This window comes from Arabidopsis lyrata, assembly GCF_000004255.2.
Source record: "Arabidopsis lyrata subsp. lyrata unplaced genomic scaffold ARALYscaffold_5, whole genome shotgun sequence".
In the NCBI taxonomy this organism is placed as follows: domain Eukaryota; kingdom Viridiplantae; phylum Streptophyta; class Magnoliopsida; order Brassicales; family Brassicaceae; genus Arabidopsis; species Arabidopsis lyrata.
Genome location: NW_003302551.1, coordinates 2,194,659 through 2,221,311, shown reverse-complemented (window position 1 = coordinate 2,221,311; position 26,653 = coordinate 2,194,659). Strand labels below are relative to the sequence as shown.

The 26,653-nt window shown below is 32.6% G+C and overlaps 3 protein-coding genes, 1 long non-coding RNA gene and 1 pseudogene across 7 annotated transcripts; all 5 read right to left on the bottom strand.

Annotated features, from left to right (window-relative positions):
• Nucleotides 1–230: 230 nt before the first annotated feature.
• Nucleotides 231–1,132, bottom strand: LOC9311323. The gene is made up of 3 exons (XR_002331934.1): nt 943–1,132; nt 740–854; nt 231–647 (listed from the first exon to the last, which is right to left on the bottom strand). It is a non-coding gene; the product is annotated as an uncharacterized LOC9311323 (long non-coding RNA).
• A 3,898-nt stretch (nt 1,133–5,030) lies between these two features.
• LOC110228366 lies at nt 5,031–8,346 on the bottom strand. Of its 3 annotated transcripts, XR_002331933.1 has the most exons (4): nt 8,243–8,346; nt 6,437–6,775; nt 5,518–6,015; nt 5,031–5,427 (listed from the first exon to the last, which is right to left on the bottom strand). XR_002331933.1 is itself a non-coding variant. In XM_021025598.1 (3 exons), exons 2-3 carry the CDS (start codon nt 6,744–6,746, stop codon nt 5,363–5,365), a joined length of 375 nt encoding a protein of 124 aa, XP_020881257.1. In that variant the 5' UTR covers nt 6,747–6,775; nt 8,243–8,344; the 3' UTR covers nt 5,031–5,362. The 3 variants fall into 3 exon arrangements, 2 of the variants coding, with proteins under 2 accessions (XP_020881257.1, XP_020881256.1); XM_021025598.1 differs by lacking the exon at nt 5,518–6,015 and having other exon boundaries at nt 8,243–8,344; XM_021025597.1 differs by lacking the exon at nt 5,031–5,427 and having other exon boundaries at nt 5,434–6,015; nt 8,243–8,344.
• A 233-nt stretch (nt 8,347–8,579) lies between these two features.
• Nucleotides 8,580–10,709, bottom strand: LOC9312984 (annotated as a pseudogene). The gene is made up of 5 exons (XR_002331932.1): nt 10,286–10,709; nt 9,766–10,003; nt 9,532–9,686; nt 8,988–9,436; nt 8,580–8,907 (listed from the first exon to the last, which is right to left on the bottom strand). The product of XR_002331932.1 is annotated as an LAG1 longevity assurance homolog 1 (transcript).
• A 6,231-nt stretch (nt 10,710–16,940) lies between these two features.
• Nucleotides 16,941–18,213, bottom strand: LOC9311321 (basic leucine zipper 43). The gene has a single exon (XM_002875207.2). It carries the CDS (start codon nt 17,691–17,693, stop codon nt 17,196–17,198), a length of 498 nt encoding a protein of 165 aa, XP_002875253.2. The 5' UTR covers nt 17,694–18,213; the 3' UTR covers nt 16,941–17,195.
• A 3,710-nt stretch (nt 18,214–21,923) lies between these two features.
• LOC110228110 lies at nt 21,924–24,843 on the bottom strand. Its single transcript, XM_021024324.1, has 10 exons — nt 24,707–24,843; nt 24,417–24,620; nt 24,254–24,343; nt 24,060–24,167; nt 23,719–23,973; nt 23,581–23,619; nt 23,201–23,500; nt 22,564–23,127; nt 22,185–22,481; nt 21,924–22,105 (listed from the first exon to the last, which is right to left on the bottom strand). The coding sequence occupies exons 2-9, from the start codon at nt 24,567–24,569 to the stop codon at nt 22,203–22,205; spliced, it is 1,788 nt and encodes a 595-aa protein (XP_020879983.1). The 5' UTR covers nt 24,570–24,620; nt 24,707–24,843; the 3' UTR covers nt 21,924–22,105; nt 22,185–22,202.
• Nucleotides 24,844–26,653: the final 1,810 nt, after the last annotated feature.

The following is a 26,653-nucleotide window of genomic DNA, read 5'->3' as shown; positions in this document are numbered from 1 at the left end:
CCCCAGACCTTTTGGTGTAGAAGCATTAATCAACTCTTAGTCAACCAATGAGCCAAGGGGACTTCCACAATTACGATATAACTTTAAAACATAGTTAATTTTATGTAATAATTCATATATTTGAATATATTATCATAATAATTTAATATATAAACATAATCAAATATATTTGTTGAAAATGAGTTCCCCCGCGACATCGCGGGGGTTCATAACCTAGTATTGAAAAAGGGGAAAAGGATAACTTGATATAAAAATTACAATTAGGCTATGTGAAAATTTCTCTAATACTACTACTAATTAAACACTAAATATTATGACGATGGTTGATTATTCCTCCTCTTCCTCCTGTCAACCACAGGACCACACCACTCACGTTATCGAAGGTCGGTCTTGCTAGAGCCAACTTCGTTAATAGCAACGAAGCATCAGAGCAAGCATTGTGTGTCGCTGCTGCAACGGAATCATCACCATCCGCTCTACCAGTACCTCGAGGGCACACGCGAGCCATTCCATAACGCCGTCTCATTTGGTACAACGTCCCATAGTCCATCACTCGCCAAGATCAAACACTCGTCGTCGTCGGTTCCATCTGTCACTATTACTTTCGGATCCGTCGTCGTCGTCATATGGTTTCAAGTAAATATGGCCTATGTAAACAAAAACAAAAATCAACAGTTTTAATTCAAACATATTATTAAAATAGCTTTACGAATTCGAATCACAAAGAGAGATCACTCACCAATTGCTCTAGACATGGCAAGAACTCCAAGAACCTTAGCTACATCCCAATAATAACCCGCCCACCTGCTTGCTGGATCCGAATCAATTCATCGGGTCGATCCGGCTGTTCATCACTACACAAAACCACAAAAACTCTTAGAATCATACGATCTTGATTGATACTAACCAATTCTTGATTATATATAGCTTTGTTTTTAAAACCTTGTGATCCACGGAAAGAGGACTGGCTACGCCGTCACGGCAAAGCACATCACGTGAATCGCCGCATTTGGAAACAATGGTCTTCTCCGGCGTGACAACAGAGACGACGGCGGTGGATTCGTTCCTTGACATTCTTCAAGTTAGAGAATATGAAGAAATGATAGAGAGGTAACTCTATGATTAAAATATGTTATCATGGTTTAAGATTTAATGGATTAGAGATGAGATGTATACCTCGGAATGACATAGGGGCCAACACGGCGAAACATGACAAATTCAACCCGTAAGTGACATAGACCAATGAAAATCTGCATTAGACATAACAAATCCAATCATTATTCAATACCAAAATAATCTTTGTATGGTTATAATCTCTATACTATTAAAAGAGAAGTACAAATGAAAATGGGTCGGGTCAAATTCTGAAATCGGATCTTTGAAATTTTTTGGAATATAAATTCGAATTAATAATAAAAAATCGAACTAAAATCAAATGTTTATGGAAATCAAATAAAATCTGATTGTACTTATGCTAAGTAATTATAAAAGCATATTCCAAATAATACTATACATTAATTACGTATAATATATTTGTTCATATATATTAGGAACCAATTCCATAACAATCCACATTTTTGTCATTAATTTTGCTTATTTTAGCCAATTATCATTAATTGAAAGATATCTTACTTGCTTCTAAAAATTTCTATAAAATTTATCACAACTAACCCATCTATTTTATAAATTAGTTCGGGGTTGTCCGTAGATTTTGTTTAAATAATTTTAAAGTAACCTAAATTTAAAATACTACTAAAATAAATAAATTAAAAAAATTAGAGAAACAACTTTATATATCATTATATTTATAAATATTATAATTTCATTTACTAAAAGTTTTTTAAATTACCACATATTGAATAAATTATATTTTTATCAATAAATACTAACATGCGGGCTGATCCGCCAACCTGCGGACGAAAACCGATTAAAACCTATGACCCACTGCGAATCAATCTATGTGGCCCGCTTATTTGCGGGTTTAATAAATTTTCCCAAATCTTCCCTATAATGAGATGATTTGGGCTCGACCCGTGGTTTTTGACCTATTTTGACTGCTCTAATTCTCATGAATCGTCTAATTTTAGAATTCTAAAACACAAAATTTCATTTTGTAAATCATAATTAATATGATGGGTTTAATTATAAACAATTTAATATTTTCTCTACAATTTATTATTATGAATATTTATAAGTACATTACACGATTGGACTAAAAACACGCACAATATTAAAATCAACGTATGTAAACCAATATTCCCCCGCGGTGGACCGCGGGTCCGATCCTAGTCACAAAAACAAAACAGAAAATATGAAAGTTCTTATTACAAAAGAAAAGAAACAAAAACTTTGTTAGTACTATTTCTATTGTTTCACCAGAAAAACAAAGTATTGTTTTCAAAATCTTATAATCTTGACCTTTATTTCTACATGTTCTTAAAGGGTTTCAAGTTTGAAAGACTCCTAAAAGATGCCATGAGAAATAAATGATAGATAACTTGAAAAACTTTGAAATTTGTTAAACAGAAATGTGTGTAGATGAATGAAATGACTGCTCTTGACATTTCTTATATAGAGATCATATAAGTTTAGGCCTTCTAAATTATTGTTATTTTCTTGGTGGTTGATGTAGTACTTTACTCAATTAAATATCGAACCACAATTTGCAATTGATCAACTCACTAGGAATACACGCAAAAGCTTAATCTAGGCTAATAAGATGGTAGGGTTTTGTAAACTTGACTAACAAAGTAAATAACAATCAAACAAAGCAAAACAAGACAAATGGAAGCAAAATGCAAAAGACTAACAAGCTTCGAAAGTAAACAAACCGGAAAAATAAACAAGTTACTAAGCGATACTAAAGGCGAATTCTCGGGTTAAAGGAAATTGATTTGGAATGATAAAGAGATGGATTATGGAGCTTCAAACAACTTTTAATAAGCAATGATCCTTAGGCCATAGAACATTAAGCAACACTAACACATTTCCATGACATTAGTCCATTTACTAATCAATTAATCATCAACTTCTTCCAAAGGCAATCAATTGACTAACAAGCATTATAAAGAAGTCTATCTAGCCACTTAACACCCTAGTCAACAATTTCCAAAGGTAAGGAATGTAAAACACTTAAAGGCTTTGGTTCGGGAATTTCATCGAACACCTTCCGGGCATGAAATTCCTAAAGTCTAAATCAACATGATCAAGGCTAATCTAGCTTTATAATCAACCAATAAGCAAGGATCTTAAGTAATCTAGCCCTAAACTCCATAACCCAACAACTAAACCATCCTAATCTACCTTAACCCAAGAACTCTAAATGACTACTCACTCATGATCATGATTACACAAAGCAATAGGTTTGATCTTTGTGAAATCATAATTAGAGAAGGTAGATAAGAGATTAAAAGAGAAATTTTGATTCAAAAATCAAAACTCAACAAAACCAAAGATTCATACAAAAACTTAGAAATAAACCTTAAGAGAAGTTTTTGAACTCTAAACAAAGCATACCCCAATCTAAGACTAGGTTAAGAGTATATATACAAAAGGGGAAAACGAACCGGGTCAACCCGGAACAAACCGGGTTTTGACCCGGTTCAGGCACCCAATCGACCACTCAACCGACCACTTGGTCTACTGGGTAGAGCAATCGATCGATCAAGTGATCGATTGAAGTGTTGTCCGAAGCTCTGATCTATGTAAATCGACCAAGGAATAGACCAGTTGGTCGATTGGTTTGTCCTGAGGCAATCGGTCGATTGCTTGATCGATCGGTGTCTTGTCTGTAGCTCTGATCCACGTCAATAGACCAGGGAATCGACCAGATGGTCTATTGCTTCCTCTTCTCTTCTTCAATTATCTTTCTTCACCACATCTTGACATCTTCTTTCACCTCTTGATCCTCTTTGATCTTCATTACTCAAGTTGCCTTCTTTTAGCTCCCTTTTTGCTCTATTTATTCCCAAAACTCCAAGCTCCACTCACGTACCTAAGAAAACCAAATGCAAATGCAAATACAACACTATATGCCGAAATATGAATGCAAAACAATGAAAACTAAGAGAAAAGAGGCTTTAAAACAACCAAAATCACTAGACATCAGTGGTGAAGTTAAATTTTGATATACACAAATCTTATCGAGGAAACTAATAAATCCGAAATATTGTGATTGAATAACTGATTATCTTGTTTTTGGAAAGATTGTGATCTTTAAAATATATTGTTGTAATATGCCAATGATTTAGACTATATATATTGTTTTAACAAATCTGTAGAGGATATGCTTTTAAGTATTTAACCAATTTTGATTTGCACATAATATTTATTGTTAGCATTAAATCTTATTCGATTAATCAATCAAGATAATAGTAATAAATACAAACCACATATCTTTAAAATCGTAAAAAAAAATTGAATGTGTTTAAGGAAAGTTAATATTTAAGCGAGATATGGGGATAATATCCTCTATTAATCTCGTAGTAATATTACACATATTTAAAACGTTTTAAATAATATGATAAGTTATTTCTTCTTAAACATGCATTTTTAAATATGGAATGTGGAATAATTTATTTAGAAAATCAACTTAGATTTGATTTCGATTTTATTGTTTTAATAGTTTCCATTTGCTAGATTTTCTCGAGATTATGTTTAATAGCATTTAAAATTAAATATTTTGATTTCAAGATTTGATTACGATTAGGTTTTGGTTAGTTGTTTATATTTAGTAGATTCGTCCGAGATTATGGTTATTAATAGTTTTAATTTTGAATATTTGACTTCCATATGTTAAGATCTCAAATCTTGTAACCATAAAAATAGGAAATGTTTTAAGAGTTTATTTATTGAGTTGTAAATTTGATTAAGACATATATTTTTTCAGATTTTATTTGTAGGGACTAAATGTACAATATTGAAATTGTAAAAGGATTTTTGAGGCCAAATCTTCACCAAAAATATATATATATATAGATAGTATTTAATTGGATTATTCATATTAATTGTTCAGGAGATTACTAAAAGAATGATGATCAAATTATGCATTAAACCAAAAAATTCAGTTAGTGTTAATCTGTTGCAAGGGAGCTAATTTTGAGATGACATTATAACAATACAAGGAATTGTATTATAAGATGATCACTCTGATTATAAAATATAAATTGATTGGTAAGTGGTAACCAAACCTTTGATCCCAATTGTGAAATACAGATTAGATTATAATAAATTAATAACCATTGTTAAAGACATTACAGACACAATACAATAATTCCATATAGTCATATCTAGAGGGTTACCAAAAGTCATTAATGTTTTTTTATTACCAAAAAGCTAATTAAAGGCAATCGTCAACGTACTACTATCCTAACCACTTAATGTTTGGCTTTGTTGTGTTCCTGGAGAGCCTTCGCTGAGCCGAAATTCCTGCCACAAAAACATCCAACAACAAGCAAATTTTTTATTATTATCAAATACTATAATTAAAGACATCTAAACATTAAGAGAGAGAGTTACTTGTTGCATGCAAGGCCGGACAAATTTCTAGTCGGTAAAACTTTCTCTGTTTTTGCTTTTTTTGCAGGCACCACGTCATCGGTCTCAGATGCTCTCTTATTGCATGTAGGTGTCTCTGTAGGTGTCTTCACATAGCCGTCCAAATCAGGAATCTTGTAGCCCATGAAATGGATGAATCCTTCAGCCATGGAGTGTGAAAGCTTGAACTCCTTCTCGAAGGAGAGATCAAAACTAGCCATGGGAAATTGCTTTCGGGAAAGAATTGCCACGACGTATTTCTCGTCATCAACATGACAATACAATTCTTTCCCGAAAGCAATTTCCCACGGCTAGTTTTGATCTCTCCTTCGAGAAGGAGTTCAAGCTTTCACAATCCATGGGTGGAAGGATTCATCCATTTCATGGGCTACAAGACTCCTGATTTGGACGGCTATGTGGAGACACCTACAGAGACACCTCCATGCAAGAAGAGAGCATCCGAGACCCATGACGTGGTGCCTGCAAAAAAGGCAAAAAGGCAAAAACAGAGAAAGTTTTACCGACTGGAAATTTGTTCTGCCTTGCATGCAACAATTAACTCTCTCTCTCTCAATGTTTCGATGTCTTTAATTATAGTATTTAATAATAATAAAAAATTTGCTTGTTGTTGGATGTTTTTGTGGCAGGAATTTCGGCTCAGCGAAGGCTCTCTAGGAACACAACAAAGCCAAACATTAAGTGGTTAGGATAGTAGTACGTTGACGATTGCCTTTAATTAGCTTTTTGGTAATTAAAAACATTAATGACTTTTGGTAACCCTCTAGATATGACTATATGGAATTATTGTATTGTGTCTGTAATGTCTTTAACAATGGTTATTAATTTATTATAATCTAATCTGTATTTCACAATTGGGATCAAAGGTTTGGTTACCACTTACCAATTTGTTCTGCCTTGCATGCAACAAGTAACTCTCTCTCTCTCAATGGTTCCATGGTGTTTCCAGAAAACGGGACTTCATGCATGATGAGACTTCCAAGGAGAGTCTTTGAAGGTAAATTATGGAAAATATAGAGGGAAGGTGAAGATATGGCTATGATGAGTAGAGATGGTCGGAGAGGAAGTTCGGGTTTCGGGTTTGAGAATATGATGAAAGGAGATGGTAGGGATTCAGGTGGCGGAACAAAGTTGTTAAGATCTTCTTGGAAGAATCTTGAAGGTGGAGGATTCTCGGTAAGTACATCTTCCATTTCTTAGGTTTTATCGAAATCTCACAAACCTGTACCAAGACCATATTAAAGATGTAGTTAGCTTAGCTAGCACGAGGCACACACATCTAAAGAAGGACGCAAGCACTTAGATAACAATTTCACCTAAATCAAATCAGGTGATGCAAACACAGACAGTTCTTTGGTTCTGATCAAATGTAATGTCAACAATTCAATTGTATCCATTATCTACTAACAAACCCAACATGAAAGACCAAAATAGACCAGTCATCGTAGGATCAAAAATCTTATATTAAAAATAAGAAATTGCACACTCTTGTGACTGAGATTAGAAAGACAGCTAAACAAGAATAATTGATGCAAGAAACTAAATCAAAAGCAAACTTCTGTTGGTTTGTGGACATATAAGAACATCGACTCATGTTACATTCCACAAGCAATGCAACAAAAGATTACAACCATCTTAAACATATATTTGACAACTTAGCTTTAAGAGCTCGTAACAAAGTCGACCTTCATTACAAATAGTTTTCTTTCTCCAGTTTCATTTCTTTTACCTCATATAAAGAAAACCGTGGAACCCCAAAACTCTAACCAAAAACTATTTGTTTTCCTAGATAAGTCTATACATTACCTACATTGTGTCTATACATTACCTACAAAGATAACAATCATCGAATCACAGATTTTACTTGAAGAATTACTTAAAATAACTTAAGAGAATGCAAAATCCACTGAGCTGATGGAAGAATTTTTTTTTTTTGGTACAGATCTTATGTCAAATAATCGATTTTTTTTCCTTCTCCAGTTTCAATCGGCCAATCCAATCAACAAAAACTGCGGAAAATCTAACGAAAAAAAAACCGATTAGTTTCCAAAACATCCAGGTTATACTTATATCCAAAATAACGTTCTTAGATAACCATGAGAATTAGATAACAATGACACCTAAACTGAATCAGGTGATGCAAACACAAACAGTTCTTTGGTTCTGATCAAAATGGAATGCCAGGAATTCAATTGTATCCATATTATAAACCCAACATGAAAGCACGAACAGTCGTAGGATCAAATATCTTATATTCCACATTAAGAGATCCTGTGAGTGAGATTAGAAAGACACCAAAACAGGACTAGTTGCTGCAAAACCTAAATCAAACGCAAACTTGTGTTGGTTCGTGGACATATATATGAAGATCGACTCATCTTTATATTCCGCAAGCAATGCAACAAAAGATAACAATCATCAAATCACAGATCGTTGATTGATTCCTTTTACCGTTATAATCCAAAAAATCGATTCTTTTTCTAAATATCCGAATCACACTGGTAGCCAAAAACTGCAGTAACAATTCCCAACTCAAATCTCCAGAAAAGTCTCGAAATTTATACATTTCAAGAGTTGGGAAGCAAACTAGACAGTATCAGTTGAAGGAAGATGTCAATGAGAGACGACCCAGAAAAAAAAGCAAGAAAATTTAGGGTTTGGTGCAGAGAAGGATGTGAAAAGGAGTTACCTTTTTGCAGAAGAATCGATCGATGATGAACAAAGAAGAGAGCTTTTTTCTTTTTTGTTGCAATTGGTTTCAGTCTTCCCGTCCAAGACAGCGAGAAAGCTAAAACCCCAAACAAATCTCAAAGGCGTGTCGCTATTGTGCGCCTAAGTAAAAATACTGATTTTTCCTTTATTCTTTTTTTTCTTTCCAAATATTTTATTTTGATTATTCATATTAATTGTCTATGAACTTTATATGTTTAGGAGATAATTAAAAGATGATCAAACATATAAAGGGAATTAATTTTGAGATGACGTTTTTAATGATACAAGGAATTGTGTTATTGCAAAAGCATAAATGTAGTCCCAACCAATTCAAACTGAAGAAGAAAAATAAATAAAAAGTGTAGCAGTTTGAGCAGTGTGTCTAATCAAAATCTTGAATTTGCTCAAACTTTTAAAGAAATCAAAAATTCAGATTGAGAAACCGATTCATTCCGGTTACGATCCTCTGGAAGATGATGAACCAACAGTTAAAATTCTAGCAAAAACATTACTGCAATGAATCCTGCTTCATGTTGAAATCTGAAGTCTCCGTGTGGTTCAGGTTCATGAGATAAAACAACGTGCAGGCACTAATATTCCGAATCTGCAATCAATCCTCGTGTTCATCATCGCTTTCAGAATCTGCAAAAGAAATGAAACAACATTAATAGCGGGTTTTTTTCTCTACTTGGATGGTCCAAAATAGAGTTTTTGTTGCGTACCGGATCTAACATCTTCGCTAAGCTTGCCTCGATCTTGCACTTGTTTCACAAGCATCCGGTAAATCAAAACCCACCAGAATATATGAAGAACAAGCAAAAAATACAGTAGTGTGTTGAACATATAGTACAAGATCGGCCCATTAGGATGCTTTTCTTTGTCCACAGTCATAATAATTTGATAGCTGCAAATCAAAAATCACAATATATACATCAAGAAGTCAAGAAAAACATTCAAGAAAAACGTTCGGGGGATATTAACAAACCTTGTGCTCCACAGGATCCAAAAAGGATAGTAAATGAGACGTAGAACGACCCAAGACAAAGCGAAAAGAACAAACGAAATGCTCGCGAGACTTTCAGCTCCGCAATACTTCGACATTTTCCCAATTTCAAGGAACACATCGCTCGCATCATGAAGTGCAAGAATAACAGAACCAGCACGAGTTAATCTATATCATCAACATCGAAAAACAAAAGAAGATCAGAGCAAAGATAAATCCTTTCCCTCCACAACACAAGTGTATAAACATATTCTAATACGTACCTGCAGATATAGGAGAGGACAATGAGAACAAGAGTTGTGATATGATGACCCATCGAAACTCCGAAATCAGACCGTCTTGTTTCCCAAAACACCAACGCGAATATAGAGTACGTGTAGAATCCAGCAGCAAACATATATAAAAACTTCAACTTCTTTTTTTTATGAGAACATATATATATAAAAACATATATAAGTAAATGCTCACCATAACGACGAAAAAATGAAAAAGTCTTACTTCATCGGTTGATCAGGCCAAATCTGATCTCCAGGACCAATCCAAAAGTAGAGAGTATTTGAAAACCAAGGTTCATTATAAGTCACAGATAAAGCAAGTAGCTCAGCTGATAGATAGTAAATACACTTCCATATAGAAATCTATATAGTGTTAATTGTACGATTAGTATGTTGTATGTTTGAATATTTATAATAATAAAGAAAAATTCCTTCCATAGATCACAAGATTTGCCAATTTCTACAAAACACCAATAAAACAAAAAATGTAAACTTTCACCTACCAAAAGTACCAAACAAATCTGCTTCATCTACATTGCATTTATTTTCAGACAAAATCTAAACATCAGCAGATTCATACAGAGAGACACGAGTCAAGAGTAATGATTGGTCTCTCAACTAAAAGGTAGAAATCTGAAAGTGATGTTTTTTTTTTTTGTTGGTTGGTGAAACAACAATAAATGCGATTGGAGAAACAACAAATCTATAATCCCAAAAGGTGTACATGAATAAGTAAAATTACCTCGAAGACGAATCTATCAAGTAGAAATCGAATTGTAGGAAAGAACACTGCAAAGAGAGGCAAAAACCCTAAATCCTGATAAGTTGGGAACGATTCTTGTTCCCAATCGATTGATTTCACCAATTCGAAGAGACCCATCTCTGAAAAATCTTCTCTTTACAATCACATAAGAAGGAATATCGTGGGGGTTGACCAGAAGAAAGCAGAGCAAAGGAGATGAGATAAAGAAAAAAAAGTTCAATGCTTTAAGTTAGATTTAGTAGTGGATCTCACAAATTTGACTTTATCTGTTACAATAATGAGTTCTTGATCGGATCATAATTTAATCGAGAATGTATGTAAGTTGCTAGAGATAGGTTTTACTAATCCTTCTCGATGGGCTCTTTCTTTTTTCTCTGCCTTTCAATTATTTTCTCGGAAGGAATGAAATTAGGGTGATTTGCACAAACAACCATTTTTGATAAACTATTTAAGAACCTTGTTCGAAAAATCGTTAGGCGCTAGTCGGACGTTCGGTATGGGCTTAGCGATTAATCGAAAAATCGGATTAAAATCAGGGATTAGTTTTAAGGTTATTTTAATATTTTAAAAATATATTAATCTAGTATTGTTTTCAAAATTGTAGTAAACACATAAAAAAATATATTTTAAGGTATACTTTTATGATTTTTTATTAAAAATTATAACTTTTATTAAAAATTTGAACATAAATTATTGTAAAACATCACAAACTTCCAATTCAAATGTTTAAATAACAAAAATAAAGAGTTTTTATATACTTGCAATCAAAAAATAATCAGAATATGTAAGAATAGGCGGAAAATAATCGGATTTGGCGGAAATTAATCGGATTATGCGGAAAATAATCTGGTGACTGATTTTTTTAAGGGATTAGTCATTAATCGAGGCGGAGAGTAATCAGGGTAGACGGAGATTTTTAGAACGGGGTTTAAGAATATAACACCTTAATGTGCAAAATTAAGTAAATAATACTAGAGAGGGATGAAAAGTCAAGTAACTCCTCGTTAAAGCATGATGACACGCGTGTGAAAAAGAGAGTGACGTGATCCTTCACACTCGTTTCGGTTTGTGGACACGCATGAAGACAGAGTAGTGTGGGCTAGCGTGGTGGTGGTGACGATGGTAACGACAACAGCGGCGGTGGCGATGGTGACGGCAATAGCAACGGTAGCGTTAGTAATGGTGGTGGTTGAAGATTATTGGACATAATCTGGCAAATATGTTGTTTAGTGGTGGTGAAATTGTGAGGTGGTGCTGAGTAGCATGTGAAATTGAGAGGCGTGTGCAATGCTTGTTTTTGTCTGAGTTCTGTGTGCATCTGGAGATAAAAATAGACATGTACTTGTGTTGTGTATGCATGTGGAAAGATAAAAGGGTAAAGAGTCCGATTTACAGTTTATACAAACAATATCATTTTTTTTTTTTGGTTACTTACTAAATTTATAAATTTTTGTGCGTTACTTTTCCAAATTTCCATGAAATTATTCGATCATAACTTTTATATTATTTAATTCAGAACAATCTAAAAACAATTATGATTTTTTTTTCTTTTCCTAAAATACTTTATTTATTATTATTTTAAAAAAAAATTCTCATAACAATCCAAACCGGTTTCTAGTTAATGATGACAATGATCAACGAGTTATCAGTTATCACCAATGTGTTGGTAACTATTAACTATTATACTCTTGAAATTCTTTTGTTGTTTCTTACTCACTTCTCTACTCACTTTGATTCGATCTTTTCTTTTACCACATGAGTGGAGCATTATTGTTCGAGAGCATAATGCTTTATGAAAATGGCATTGTCTTCACAAAGCGAGTCATAAGGAGGACTGTGCTTTATCCATGCTTTACATTAGTACATTATCTAAGAGTACCACAATGATGTAGATATGTTGAGACTACCTAGACACTCTTTTGACGTTACCGTTAGTTTTTTCATGGTTTTATCATAAACAGAACATCAGATTTATGTTGATATCTAGTGCTATTAGAGAAATCTTTATTGATAAACGTCATGAAAGATATATAGGTAGATTCAAAGAAGAAATAATGTCACACATTCTCAAGAGAAAAACAAACAAAATTACTTCATCATCTTGAATTCAAAATCAAATCCCAAAGGAACCTTAGAGAAGTGTTACCAAACGATTTTATTTTTTATGTACTTTTGTTGTTTTTCACCTAGTCCACTATGAAAAACATTGTGAAAATATCAAAAAAGTATGAACATTCAAATTTGGGACGTTTTAATCCCAACTTTAAAAATATCGATTAGGAGCGGTTATTGGTTTATGGAATTATAAGGATTTGGAAATCCAAACAAAAATCATTTGTTATTCAATCATTAATTTTAAAATCATAATTAAAATCATGTGTTATTGGTTCTATGATTTATAAATACTAGTTAAAATCATGTTATTCGTTTAGTCATTTGTTCAGGGTTTTCAAAATCCAAATTATGTTTTAAATGGATTTGATCGAATGGATTTGAAAAAGAAAAATAGAAAGATTCCAATTCATAGGTAATCACATGTTATTTCAAAATTCATATGTCTTGATTTCATAATTAATAAAGATTTTCAAATCCTATATGGATTTACAAATCAATAACCCAATAACACCCTTATTGACTTCATAAATAAATGACGAATTTTTGTTGACTTGGCCATTTTAGGCATGTCGTTAAGTAGATAGTCATATCCGTTTACGGCATTAACTGCTTGTTAGAACTTCTGTTTGTTTACGACATTAGGCCGTTTTTCGCCTTTGAACATTGGTTTTCGGTTATAGAGAGGTTGAACATTGGTCTTTAGTTATAGAAAAAATATCAAAATAGCATGAACTTTTAAATTTGGGACGACATGCCTCTAATGGCCAAATCAACAAAATTTATCATTTATTTATAAAATCAAAAAAAAAACTTAACGATTTAATCGATATTTTAAAAATTGGGGAGTGAAACGTCCTAAATTTTAGAGTTCATGTTTTTGTATAACATTTTTCCGAAATTTTTTATGAATTATGGTACATGATTTATTTTTACAAACGCACAAATTATTTAATCCCATTATTTTTTAAAAGTTTTGGATTATTTAAAATTTGAATACAAATATGTTATTCTTGGAACTCCCCACTTGTGACTTGTCAAAACTATATTTTTTTTTATGGCGAGAAGATAATATGTTTTAGATTAACATAGTCATCATTAGTAATCTAGAGAAAATTGGAGCGAAGTTAAGAAATTGTTAGGATAGTGAACTATACCAAAAAATAAAGCTAAAGTTTTACTTCAAGGGGGAGTCTATTCGTCATCCCTAAAACGCCAAGGTGATGAAGCTCATTTTCACTCACAATAAGGAAGCTTCTGCCATCACCGCGTATGCCTTCTCTTTGGTGATATCAAGTCCTTGTTCTGCTTGGATTCCTCTCTTTGGGGCACTTAGTTCCGCCGGATATTGTTTCCAGCGTAATGATAAAGCAGGCCTGGCCCATTGTCTCAATCTAATGGGCCTCAAATGGCCCATCAAAATCCCTTTAGGCCCTTAATTGTTGATACTATTACTTTCATATATTGTTTTGCAATATTCATGTTTCTAGTCTAATATCCTCCATAAAAGAGACTAAAGAGAGTACTCCCTCTGACTTCTTCCGTTAAGAAGAGATCATTTTCATTACTTTCTTTAGCTATGGAGAGATATCTCCACAATTTTTCTCTTTCATGTAGAGATAGATTTGAATCATTTCCTTCTTTGTAAAAATGTTGATTCCACAATTTTTAAAAGAAAAATTGTTGTAAGCTATACTTCGGGTTTGGACAAACTATTATTGACCATGAGTTGGTCTTCGGTTTATATTGAAATTCTTATATGATTGATAAAATTGTATAATCTCACACCATCATTTTATTAATTCGTCACTCCACAAATTATAGAAAGCTCTCAGAACGATTATATTACACTTTTAAGTTTTTCATTAGTAGCCTCGAAAACGTTCTATGCTTTGATATTGTTGACAGAAGCACTATCACCAGAGCCTCCACCATTCTTTGTCTTCTTGTGTTCCCTTTTGTAAATTTGTTCTTTTTGCATTTCAGATTTGACTCATCAACAATTTTTTTTTTATATAAAGTATGAATAATCTTTTAAATTGAGAAATTCCCAATATCTACAAATTGGAATAAATCATGAATTAAACAAAGTAATGGGTTATCAAAATTCGTTCGTAATCTTTTACAAAAGAAAGTTCGTTCGTAGCAAATAAAAAAAGTCATTGGGGTATATATATCTTTCAAGGATTCAGTTTTTGCATAACACAAATACTTCTTTGGAATCATTTTTAATATTGACTGACGTTTTGAATAGAAGGATCATGGTGTCTACTGTACGTAGTACTGTGTCTAGGTCCAAAACCAATTCTTAAATACTATTCGTGTATATATATATTTTTATAATAATGTTCTGTAGAGATAATTCGACCAAATCCGAGGATGATATCTTTTTATGTGGTTAATATTGGTCAGTACTAGCATTAATGTAATAGGATAAATATTGTTAAACTTGTTGTTGAAAATAGATGCAGTTATAAACAAAGACAATTATTACCCATCTGTGTTAAAGTAGGCCAAAAGTTACTAGAAAAATATTCCCAAGAAAAAAAAGATTAATATCTTAATAGAGATTTAGTGCTCAAATTTTACATACTTGTAATGCGCCAAGTGAAATTCAAGAAAACATTCTTGGTGGGTTTGTCACACTCAAAGTGATGCTTTAAATGGATACAAAAGATTTTAAGAAACAAAAGTGGATAAAAGCTATATGAAAATAAATAATCATGGTTAAGTTTTTTTTTTTTTTTTTTGGACAAAAATGATTAAGTATTTGATTAAACTTTAAAGAAAAAGAAGAAGAAGGGCCACCATTTTTAGCAATCTTTGGTTTACTTTCTTGTTTGCCATAGGTCTTGATTGGTAACTACTCAAAATGCGGATTTCAAGAAAAATTTACAAAACCACAAACAAAACACCAATCACAACTTTTATACTCAATAAGCGTTTTTTCTGTTAAAAAAAAAAATATATGTTTGCGTTATTCAAGACAGTACAAATATTACCTATCAGATAAGAAAACGCACTCCAATTTGCAGTATGGGTAATAACCAGCGGTCCAATAAATCCGCATCTACTGGGTAATAGATATTAATTTTAAAATAATAATTCTGTATATAAAAGTAAAGACTAGGTCCAAAAAATTTCAAACACAACACACAATTTCTCTTTGATGCCACTTTAGAAAATAGAAGTTGTTTTTCTCTTTTTCCTTCAAGTAGCAATTATCATTTGAAGGTAATTTTTTTTTTTTAGTTAACATATTATTATTACATCAAAAAGCTTTGAATTTAAATGTGTAATTATGTATATATATATACTTTAAAGATTCTATTTCTATAAAAACAAATAGTTAATAGCTAATCAGATTAGTTTTATAATAATTAATATATTTTTGTAAGTAATTCAATACGCTTTAAAATTTCTATTATTAAAAATAAAAATAAAATACTATATAGTTTATCATATTAGTTTATGAATAATTGTTGGATTTTATTAAATATAGATATGGCGTCCAATCGTCAACGAGACACAAATCCTTCAGCTCATTCCACCGAAATTTTAACTCCTTCTACGAAAACAATTGTACAAGTTCAAGATGATTATGATGAATTTAAAAAGGCGGAAGCGATATTCATTGCGCTAAACCTTTCTAAACATACTAGATTTTATTAGACATGCATCAGTACACTCAAAGAGCAAGTACTTTAGCGTAAGTATTTCATTGACATAGCTGAAAGCAACGATGATGATAAGCTACAACTGTTAGAAACTATGACTGGTATTTTACGGAACAACGAAGATGTGTCAAAACAGTTAGGTTCAGATTAATAATAGTTTTTTATTGTATTGTACTTTTTTATGATTTAATTTTTTAAATGATTTTGCAATATTTATGTAAGAAAAATAATCTTTTATTTTAGATTAATTTGGGTATATAAACTTTATAAATATATGAAATATTTCTTCATCACTACAAAACCGCAATTAGTTATTTTCACCAATCAAACATTATTTCATACCGCTTATTTTGTACAAACCGCACTTGTCCCGCAAATATATTTCTCTCACAAATACCGCAGTTAAACCGTACCGTACTACAAAACCGCTTTTCCCGCAAAACCAAATACGCTGTTACCATTCGGATCCATAATGTTTCAAATGATGCACAATGCAAGTGTATTTATGCGGCGAACAGAACATATCAAAATTTGTTAATAGAGGTCGTCATAATTATAAATTTACATATGATACTTTTTAATCTATTTTCTTAATATATTATCGGTTATACAACTCAAAAAAAGTAAAACGATGATGGTAATACTATAATGCGAACTACTATATTACAAATTAAGATCAATATTTTTGTCTTTCATAATTCTTTTCTTTCTGTCTAGAAATCACGATTGTTTTATTAAAATATTTTCTACGAAAAAAAGAAAATAAATAAATTTTCTACGTTAAAAAGAAAATTGAACGAGAAGTATGTATATAATTTCATAATTTGAGACGGTCCTCATCATTATACTTGTATGTTTAGGATTATGGTTATTTATATAATTAGAGAACATGAATATGCCGAAGAACTAGCTAGATCATTTAACTTTTAAAAAAGCTAAGATTATTTAGCTTCAATATATATATTATGTATATAATAAAAATATATCATCGTTACCAAATATTCGAGAAACAACCAAAACCCAAAATCCCTCGATTTTTTTCCTGTTGATACAGAGAAGTAATGACACAAACTCAAAATCTCTGCCCCTCCGATGAAATACTAATTATCTTCAAACTCTCTTGGAAAACTATTGTTGTTGTTCTTGTTAGATTTCAGTTCACAAACAAGCTGTCGGAGATCAGAAGCTTCTTCTTTGAGTTTAGAGTTCTCCTTCAATACACTATCTTGAGTCTCAGATACTTGGTTCAGCTTATCGATAAGACAGTTGTTCTCGTTACGAAGCCTTATTACCTGAGCCTGAAGTTCGTCAAGATGTCTCTGTTTCCTCATCCTCGACCTCCTTGCAGATTCTCTGTTTGAAAGCATCCTTCTTTGTTTCCTCTCGTCGAGTATTACGATGCTTTGATGATGATCTTCGTCGGAAGTTGAGTTGTTGCTCATCATGAGATCTTGACTGTTGGATGATGAGGAATAGTTGTTGTTGATGATCAAATCGTTTAGGTAGTTTAAGGAAGAGGTTGGAGATGAAGGCATGTTTATTATGTGGTATTCCGGTGGTAGATATTGGAAATATCCGGTGATTTCCGCCGAAATCATGGTTTTAGTTTGGTTTATAAGAGTATGTAAGAGTTTGTATGATTTGATTTTGTGTGAAGACTTGGGAAGTTAGTTTGAAGCCATTAGGAGGAGGAAGTGGGAGAAGGGTTTTATAATGTAGGAGAATCATGTAGAAGTGGGTCCTATGGATTATAATATGTTTATTTAGAGCATATTTTAAGAAAAGGAAAAAAGAAACTATAATAATTTATAGTGGTGGAAGAGTGAAAAGATCATAATCATAGATAATTTGAATTTAATCCGAAATTTTGACGTAATTCACAATTTAATTACTTCTTTTTATGAAAAGAAATATCCATTTGATTTGGATTTTGGTTGTTCTTTTGGTTAACAATATATATATTATGATTTCAACTGAAAAAATTATTTATTCTATTGACAAAGAAGTCCCGGCGGGTTTAGAATATGTAGACCATAACAAGTTAATTTAGTCATTCTCACTATTTCTAGAGCTCAAAATTCTGAAATTTTTGTATTCTCTTATGAGTTGCTTAGATAATACGCTCCAGACTTAAATATAGCATTAGTTAACATCCATTGTTTGGAACAAGAACAAATAAATAGACTGAGTTTAGTCATAAAAAAAATATTGTTAGGTTGCTCTAATTTGTTTACTGGAAGTGGGGAGCAGAAACTGCGAGAAGATTTTTTAAAATTTTTGTCTTCTTTTATAATTTAAATCCAATAATAGTTAACTTGTTTTTTTGGTTTAATATAATACTGTAGTTAACTTGAGTTATTGAGGCTTAATTTTGTAATCTAGATTTATACACGTGAACCCTTTTTATACAATATATATGCTTTGTTTTGTCTAAATTGCATGCATCTATCTTATTCATGAACAGAAATTTGGATTGCAACATCGATATGTTAAAGTCTTTTTTCCTAGCTTTTTGAACTATGATTTGTCTAATTGTATCATCAAACAACGACAGCGTAAACATTTTTTGTGCGTACTAAATTTCTTTATCAATAACAGTAGTAATTCGAATTTGACATCATCATATAGCTTGTTAGAACGCAAAAATTTAGAATTTCACTGCAATTTTCTGATATTATTTGTAGTTTAATCGAATCATAATCTATCTCTAACTTTTCTTATTAATTAAACTTACTATTAAGCTTGAATGATAAACAAAAAAAAAAATCTTGAATGGTAAACTTTTCTTAAATACATTTTTCTTATTTTGACTTTCTATTAAATAATTTATAATATATTTAAATGTCTTTTGTTTTGGTCATCCTACTTATATGTATGCATGCAATACTCTAGATTTCGGATGTAATATTAGTGTATGTGGTTTGTCCAAAAAAAAAAAAATATTAGTGTATGTGGAAACAGAAAAATGAGTGATTAAACTAATAAAAATTAATGTCCATTTCTTTGGATATAAAATTTTCGAATTTTCATTATACGGTAAATTTTATGAATCATCTTGTGTCAATTTTCCTTTTTCCTTATACGGTAATTAAATTAATGTAATCAAATTCTCTTGTTTTGAGATATAAAATTTACCGGAGGATGAAGATAGTAATAATGTAGATATCTATAGAAAGAGTCGTTGGCTTATTACAAGAATTTTTACAATATGTAAGACCATCAATGACACTTAGATTCTTATCGAATGTGAGTGATACAACATATGTCAAATCTATTATTCTTTGTTAAAGATCTTACAAATATTAGCGAATATAAGGAAAATATTTATGTAGATGCTTTGTGTTTTATTTACTATATATATATATATATATACATTATGTAGATGCTTTGTGTTTTACTATATATATATATATATATATATATATATATATATATTTCCTTCACTTTCAGACACATACATTCATAGATATATAAACAAACTATACTAATGTATTTCGACGCCTCTGAATTGGAGTTTAGTGGCTAATTTGATAATTGAGTCATGAAATTTGTAATGAGTGGGTCCAAACATTTTCTAGTGACCCCTCGTGGCCAATACACACCAAATACCAATTCTCCGAGACACAACTTAACCATTTCTTAAATGTTTATTTCTATCTCTTTAATTGATCTTTTTTCTTTTTGTCAACTTTAATTGTTCATTCCACATTTATCATCTAAATGAAGAAAAAATGTACAAATATGTCGAATTTAGGATGATCAATACCATCTTTTGATTGCGTAGAATTAGTATAGATTACACTCTTTTAGTAGGAGTTAAAAAAAAACACATTTCTTTTTTGAGACAATTATATTTTCCCTGTCTTGCACTTTTGATTTCGACCTTATTTCCTTAACGATGTACGTGGCTTTCATTTTCTACGTTTAATAAATCAAAATAAATCTTTTTTTTTGTTTGTTTTTTTTTGAAATAATGATTGATTTAATAAATAAAACTAGACTTTGTTAAAATTAGTGCCTCAGTTTTTGCTTTATAGTTGATATCAGAAAAGAAAAAAAACTTCTTAAGATTGTCAGTCCACAACAGCAAAAAGATATACTTATCTGAAGTATTTGAAAGTTAATTCTAAAGATTTTGTTTTTTTTTGTCCAAAGTTAATTCTAAAGATATGATGGGGCAATGTTATTTCAGCTGCTAAAAGATTGGCGCACTTGCATTGACTTTAGAAGTCTTTTAATTAATGTTAATTCCTCACTAAGTGATTAGATTCCAGCCATTTAGAACATTTGATGTGTTCCCTTTTTTTTCTTTGTTGCATCAACAATTATATAGGATCACAAATTCACAACATATAGTTTATCTATACTATAGACCCTATACATTAGACAACGAAAACAAATTAATTTCAACTTTATGAAAATTGACATCTCTCCTAGAATATATATATATATATATATATATATATATATATATATATATATGTATGTACTGTATACAGGGCCGGCCCAAACTATTTGAGTGCCTAAAGCAAAAAAAAATTTGGCCCATTAACAACAAAAGACTTCAATCTAACCACTAGACCACAGTAACATTTTAAAAATTGATACCCCTAAAACTACTTATAATTATTTGATGCCTAAAGCCCTTGCTTCATGGGCTTTACCCATGGGCCGACCCTGACTGTATATACAAGTAATATTTTGAGTAAAGCTAAAATTTTATAACTTACAATCTAAATAATTGATATGATGTAAGAAATTAACGTAAAATATACCTATGAGAATATATTCTTATAAATTTTTCCGATGAAAAGAATCGTAAAAGATTGTGCCATAAAATCAATGAGTCGTCGTGGAGATTCATTGGATAATTCCTGTAGCAAGAAATTCTGACTGCACTACAAATTAAAGTGTGATGCTTCACCTATTTTAGCTTCAACTATATTACTATCATTTAAAGAGCTTAAAGAAGAAGTGTGTATGGAACAATTTGATATTTTTATGCATGACCCAATGTCTCCACTTTCCCCCACTTTATAACACTTCCACATATTTATTTCTTTCAAATTCAATCTTTCATTATCTATATTAGTCATTTTATATTCAAGATTTGTAATCCTATCTCAATAAATAATGGTTGATAAAAAAACATGCTTTTATGCTATTGGTTTCATTCTATTGGTATTTGATCTAATTCAAAATCATTTTAACATAAAAGTATTTTTTTGCCACTATAGTATTTAAGCAATCAAATTAAGGTAGTGATCCACTCACGCTTACCCTTCCGACATTAATTAATCACTTGTTAAACCTATCTTATTAGATTACGTAAGCCATTTTCTAATCCCTACTGTGTTTATTGTGTCACTACAAGAAAAACGTTCATTGATAGCGCAAACCATCTGCTATCTTACGTTATTGATAGCGAAATCACAAATGCTGTGACATCGGCAGCTATGGTAGGTGTTTCCCCTACGATAGCATTATTTTGATATGCTATGATAGTTTTAGATACAATAGCTTTATTTAACTGCTGTTATTTATTTTGATATAGCAGATGAAATTTTTGTTAAAAAGTAACGACAATTCAAATTTTGTGCTATAATAGGTTCTTCTACGTTAGCAATTTGTTCTTGCTGTTTAATTTGTTTTCGTAGCTTCATGTTTTGTGCTATAATATCTGATTTTCTACAATGACAGTGAAGAATTGCTATACTTAATTTAATTATGGCTTTTAATTTTGCTATTATATATATTTTCAGAGAGCTATATATTTTGATTCTATACCTGTTTTGCATAATATAAACATGAAAACATAAGTCTGAATATAAATTGTAACATAAGTCTGATTCCAATTCAAAAGTTAGAAAGTTATACAGAATCATTCAACATAACAAGTCTAAATCCAAAAGACATAACAAGTCTGATTCCAAAGTACATAACAGAAGCTGATTAGTCTAGTCTTAAACTAATTAAAACTACCTAATCTGGACCAAAGTTTCTTCATTCCCTGCAACAATCAACAAAGTCTCATATCAGTAGCAGATATAAAAGCAAAACACAAGCATCACAGTAATTACAAAACTTACCCCAGTTTCTTCATCTACTCAATAGATGACCAACTTATCCATTGGCCATGCAATAGATGAACCAAGTGAATCTCTCATATACTCGATTTCATCTGATGGCCTCCAAACTGCTGCATCATCTATCTTCACTACATCTACCCAAACTCTAGCTGCATTTGCCCCCAAGCGAACATGGTGTACCTTTTGGTCTGGGTCGATTGAATGCACACGTCCTTCACCAACCACCCGCCTCTTTCCACTAATATCCATTAACTTGCACTTCTGATTAGCCTTGATAACTTCAGCTCCAGTTTTACGCTGCCATATTACAATATAAACAGGTTTAATTCATGTATAATAATAACCAGAATCAGTAAGTAACAACATCTGCTAAATTTACCGGAGATCTTCGTAGAGGGGAGGGTGAAGCTAACTGACTTTTCTTTACAGGAGGCTTTGAACATGTTGCTGGAGACTTCTCAACAAGAGATTTTGAAACTGTGGCTGCGGATTTCGTTCCTTTTGTTGTGGCTGCGGATTTTGATATCTCAACAGAAGACTTATAACCAGCTGCTGCATTTAGTGGACCTGATGATGGTGCTGTTCCTCCTGATGCTGCTGCCTTTTCTGTTGTTGTTTGATGAGTTGATGCAGAAGCCTGATGAAGTGGAGACTTCTGACATGTTGCATCTGCATGGTTTTCAAAGACAACTTTGTTGGCAGGCCAAGCTACAGAAGACTGTAAACAGTCCTCAAGGTACATGACATCAATCGTTGGCCTCCATATAAATGTCTCAGGTTGAATCACTGCATCCACAAATATTTTCACTGCTGCTGGTCCGAGAGGAAGCCCATTAACTAATGCATTGGCATCTTGTGTCTGCCAACGTCCTTCTGCAACAACAACATCATATGAAGACAAATCCAGTAGCTTGCACTTGTTCACAGAATTAGGTCTTGATCCCTGTCAAACACATTCAACCAGTGTTAACATATACTTTCTATGTATGAGTATGAGAATGAGTGATAAAGTTTACCAGGGTTGCAATGTCTTCTGGTTGGAGCTCCTCTTCTAGATTAACACACAAACTAGATGGCCAGGCCACCATATGTCCAACAGCTTTCTCAATGGTGCACATGTTAATCGCAGGTCTCCAAAGGAATGCTTCTGGTACAATAGCAGTGACAATCAAGACTTTAACATCCGTAGGGCCTAAGCGACTTTCATTAACTAATTCATCAGGATCAGAAGACATAATAAGCCCCTCAGCAACTTTTTCCTCAGAACCAGCCCAATCAATCAAGACACACTTTGGTTGTGATCTTTTATTCACACTCTATAAAAGTAATTAGAAGAAAAATATATTAGATTATAAAGTAACAAAGAAATCAAAAACATTTGATATAAGTCACTTACTCTTGCAGCTGAGTTTTCACCAACCTCAGGTGATTGTCTCTGTTACATAAAAAACAAAGTCAAATACTATGAACTATTTGAGCTTCTTTATGTATAAATAGATAAGCTTCACAATGTATAAATAGATAAGTTTCTAACCTGATTCTTCATTTTCAGAATTACATCTTCTAACTCAGTGACCTTCTGCTGGAGCTGAATCTGATTCTCTTGCATTTGAGCCATACACTTGTGCTTCACTTGGAAACAAGCTAACTTGGTCTTATTCATATTTCTACCCATTGCCCTCATTCTACCAGGATTGTCAGGCCCTAACAGTTGGCTAAGTGAATCTTGTTGTGCTTCATTTGTTGCAGTCGATGGATCATCACTGTTAACAATCTCATTTGCCTTTTTCTGCAACTCATAAGATACAGATTCAATAGCAGATTAAGAATCAAATGCCAATATGCACATCATTAGAAGCAAAATTTTAAACTCACAATCTTTTCAGCAGCATTAGTGTTCACTGGTGTACCATCTTTCTTGGTACGTGATTTAACCCAAACCTTTAGCCTTGTCACTTCAGATGGGTCTGCACTACCAGTTTTCTAAACCAAACAAAAATCATTACATATTAATAAGTGTTTTAAAAAGAAGCTGAGCAATATAAACAACATAACTGTCATGTGATTACCATATCTTCTGCTAGTCTAACCATTCCCTTGCGACTACAAGTGTGAGGAATTTGTTTGCGCCTTCTTTCCTTGTAGCTATCGCTTACAACCTAACAGATGAATGTTAACTTGTAATATACTATATAGTACATAAACTTAATTATCCTGATTCCAGATGCATACCTTAAATTCTTGGCTAGTTTTGAGCTTCACAAATTTACGCCAATCGGTTGGAGAAACATTTTTAAGTCGCAGATTCATCCTCTGCTGGTTAGTCTTAGCTTCTCTGATGTTTGTAACTTGCTTTGATTTCCAGGACCTCCACAAACATCCCATCTGCTTAAGCACTGCAACCTTTTGGTACTCTTCATCTAGTTCAAACCTAGCCTGCATTCAATAGAAAAAAACAGTAAATTTAATTACAATATCTGAAAAAACGTAATGCAATACAAGAAAAATTAGAGAAATGATACCTGGACAGATTTCCAGAGAAGTGTCTTGATTTCTTCACCTATTTTTGTCCAACGATCAATTGTGATAGGAACATGTTCTCGGACCAATGCACCAACATATGATGACAGCTTAACTGACCCTTTACCAATAGGCTCTCCCATGATATTGTGGTCCTCGCTGTCTCTTACTCTTAGGTTCAATAGCAACCTCATGACCCTCAGAAAATTCTATCTCTCCTTCTGGCTCTTCCACATCAGGTTCTTTATCACCCATTTGGACTTCTACTTGAACCTCAGCTGGTTCTTCATGTTGTGGTTCTTTATCACCCATTTGGACTTCTACTTGAACCTCAGCTGGTTCTTCATGTTGTGGTTCCAAATGATCTGGATCTTCAGCTTGAACTTCAGCTGGTTCTTCTTGTTGTGGTTCCATTGTACCCACATACTCTACCTCCTCATCCTTTTTTTTAGTGTTTCTTCCTCGCTTTTTCTTGCGCCCAGCCATTTTAAATCACCTAATAAAAATGAAAGAAGAAAGAGTTAGTAGATTAAAGAGAACTAAAAGCAGACATCAAAGCAAAACAAACATAATAACTATCAAACACACAATGGAAAAACAATTAAAAAAAAAAAGCAGACATCAGACTTGAGCTAAGGTAAAAAATCAGACATTTCACACATATATCCCTTCACAATCAGATCTCTCATTTTCAGCCTCATCCAAGTCAACATCAATGTCAACACTTGTTGGCAATGGCCCAATGTCTGCAACTGCATCTTGAAACTCTTTCTGACTGAATCTTCTCGAAGGACCTCTCATTGCAACATACCAAGTTGATGAGTCATCTTCCCTTAGGTAAAACACTTGCTTTGCTTGAGAGGCTAGTATGTATGGATCCCTTAAAAAGGAGACTTGACTATGATTCAGATTTACAAGTGTAAAACCATCCTCTTCCTTCACTCCATTGCCCTTTACTGCCCAGTTGCAGCGGAACAAAGGAACATAAAACACATTATAGTCTAACAAGATAATGTCAGTTATGCAACCATAATATGATACCAAATCAACCACTTGTGAGGTGTCCTTCGCACTAGACCTACAGACTGCAGTGGCCTCATAGTAAATACCACTATTCTGAGTTTTCTTATCAACTGATCTTGTGTGAAATTGTTGCCCATTCACTATGTAACCAGTATATGACCTAGCGCAGCTACGTGGACCATATGCCAACCATTTCAGTGTTTCTCCATGTCTGTTTGAATCAAGATGTATCTAACAAAAGTAAATAGAAAAGGTCAGACACCTATATACATAAACTGAATTACATTAGGTGTTTATGTAAGAGATAACTAGCCTGTTCTTTAAGCCAAGAGGCAAAATTCTGAGTGTGCATACTCCATAACAGTGATGCATCACGTCTGCATCTTCCATTGGAGTCTTGTAGATGCTGTAGGTGCTCACTGTTAAAAGAAAAAGTGAAAAAGAAATAATCAGACATTTATCCTAAATATAATTAATGAATGAACTAGCAAAATGTGGAACTTACTCTACATAAGGCTCCACGACAGCCATATTCTGGATGACAGCCATGTGAGCTATTTTTTTCTCCATTTCAGTAAGATTAAGTGAGATGCCTGCAGAGATTGGACGCCCCTCAAGTATAGTGTTGTTTTCATACTCAGTGTTTCTATCTACACTTTCCTTAACATTGGTTGTCTTCTTCAAAAATTCACTACAAAACTGGATGCATTCTTCAGCTAGATAACACTCAGCAATACACCCTTCAGGTCTTGCAGTGTTCCTCACAAAATCCTTCAGAACTTTCATATACCTTTCAAACGGGTACATCCATCTGAAATGAACTGGTCCACCTAACCGAGCTTCTCTGCCTAAATGTACTGTCAAGTGCACCATGATATCAAAGAAACTTGGCGGGAAGAATCTTTCAAACAAGCAAAGGGTTTCAA

What these genes read in the sequence shown, in the direction of transcription:
- LOC110228366 (XM_021025597.1), bottom strand. Translation starts at nt 6,746, where the DNA reads ATGGAAGATGTACTTACCGAGAATCCTCCACCTTCAAGATTCTTCCAA. An exon ending in ATGCAAGGCAGAACAAATTG is followed by an intron (nt 6,016 to 6,436) that starts GTAAGTGGTAAC and finishes CCTTTTTTGCAG; the next exon opens with GCACCACGTCATGGGTCTCG.
- LOC9311321 (XM_002875207.2), bottom strand. Translation starts at nt 17,693, where the DNA reads ATGATTTCGGCGGAAATCACCGGATATTTCCAATATCTACCACCGGAA.
- LOC110228110 (XM_021024324.1), bottom strand. Translation starts at nt 24,569, where the DNA reads ATGGGATGTTTGTGGAGGTCCTGGAAATCAAAGCAAGTTACAAACATC. An exon ending in TTAGACTAGCAGAAGATATG is followed by an intron (nt 24,168 to 24,253) that starts GTAATCACATGA and finishes TGTTTGGTTTAG; the next exon opens with AAAACTGGTAGTGCAGACCC. An exon ending in CAGAAGACATTGCAACCCTG is followed by an intron (nt 23,128 to 23,200) that starts GTAAACTTTATC and finishes TGTGTTTGACAG; the next exon opens with GGATCAAGACCTAATTCTGT.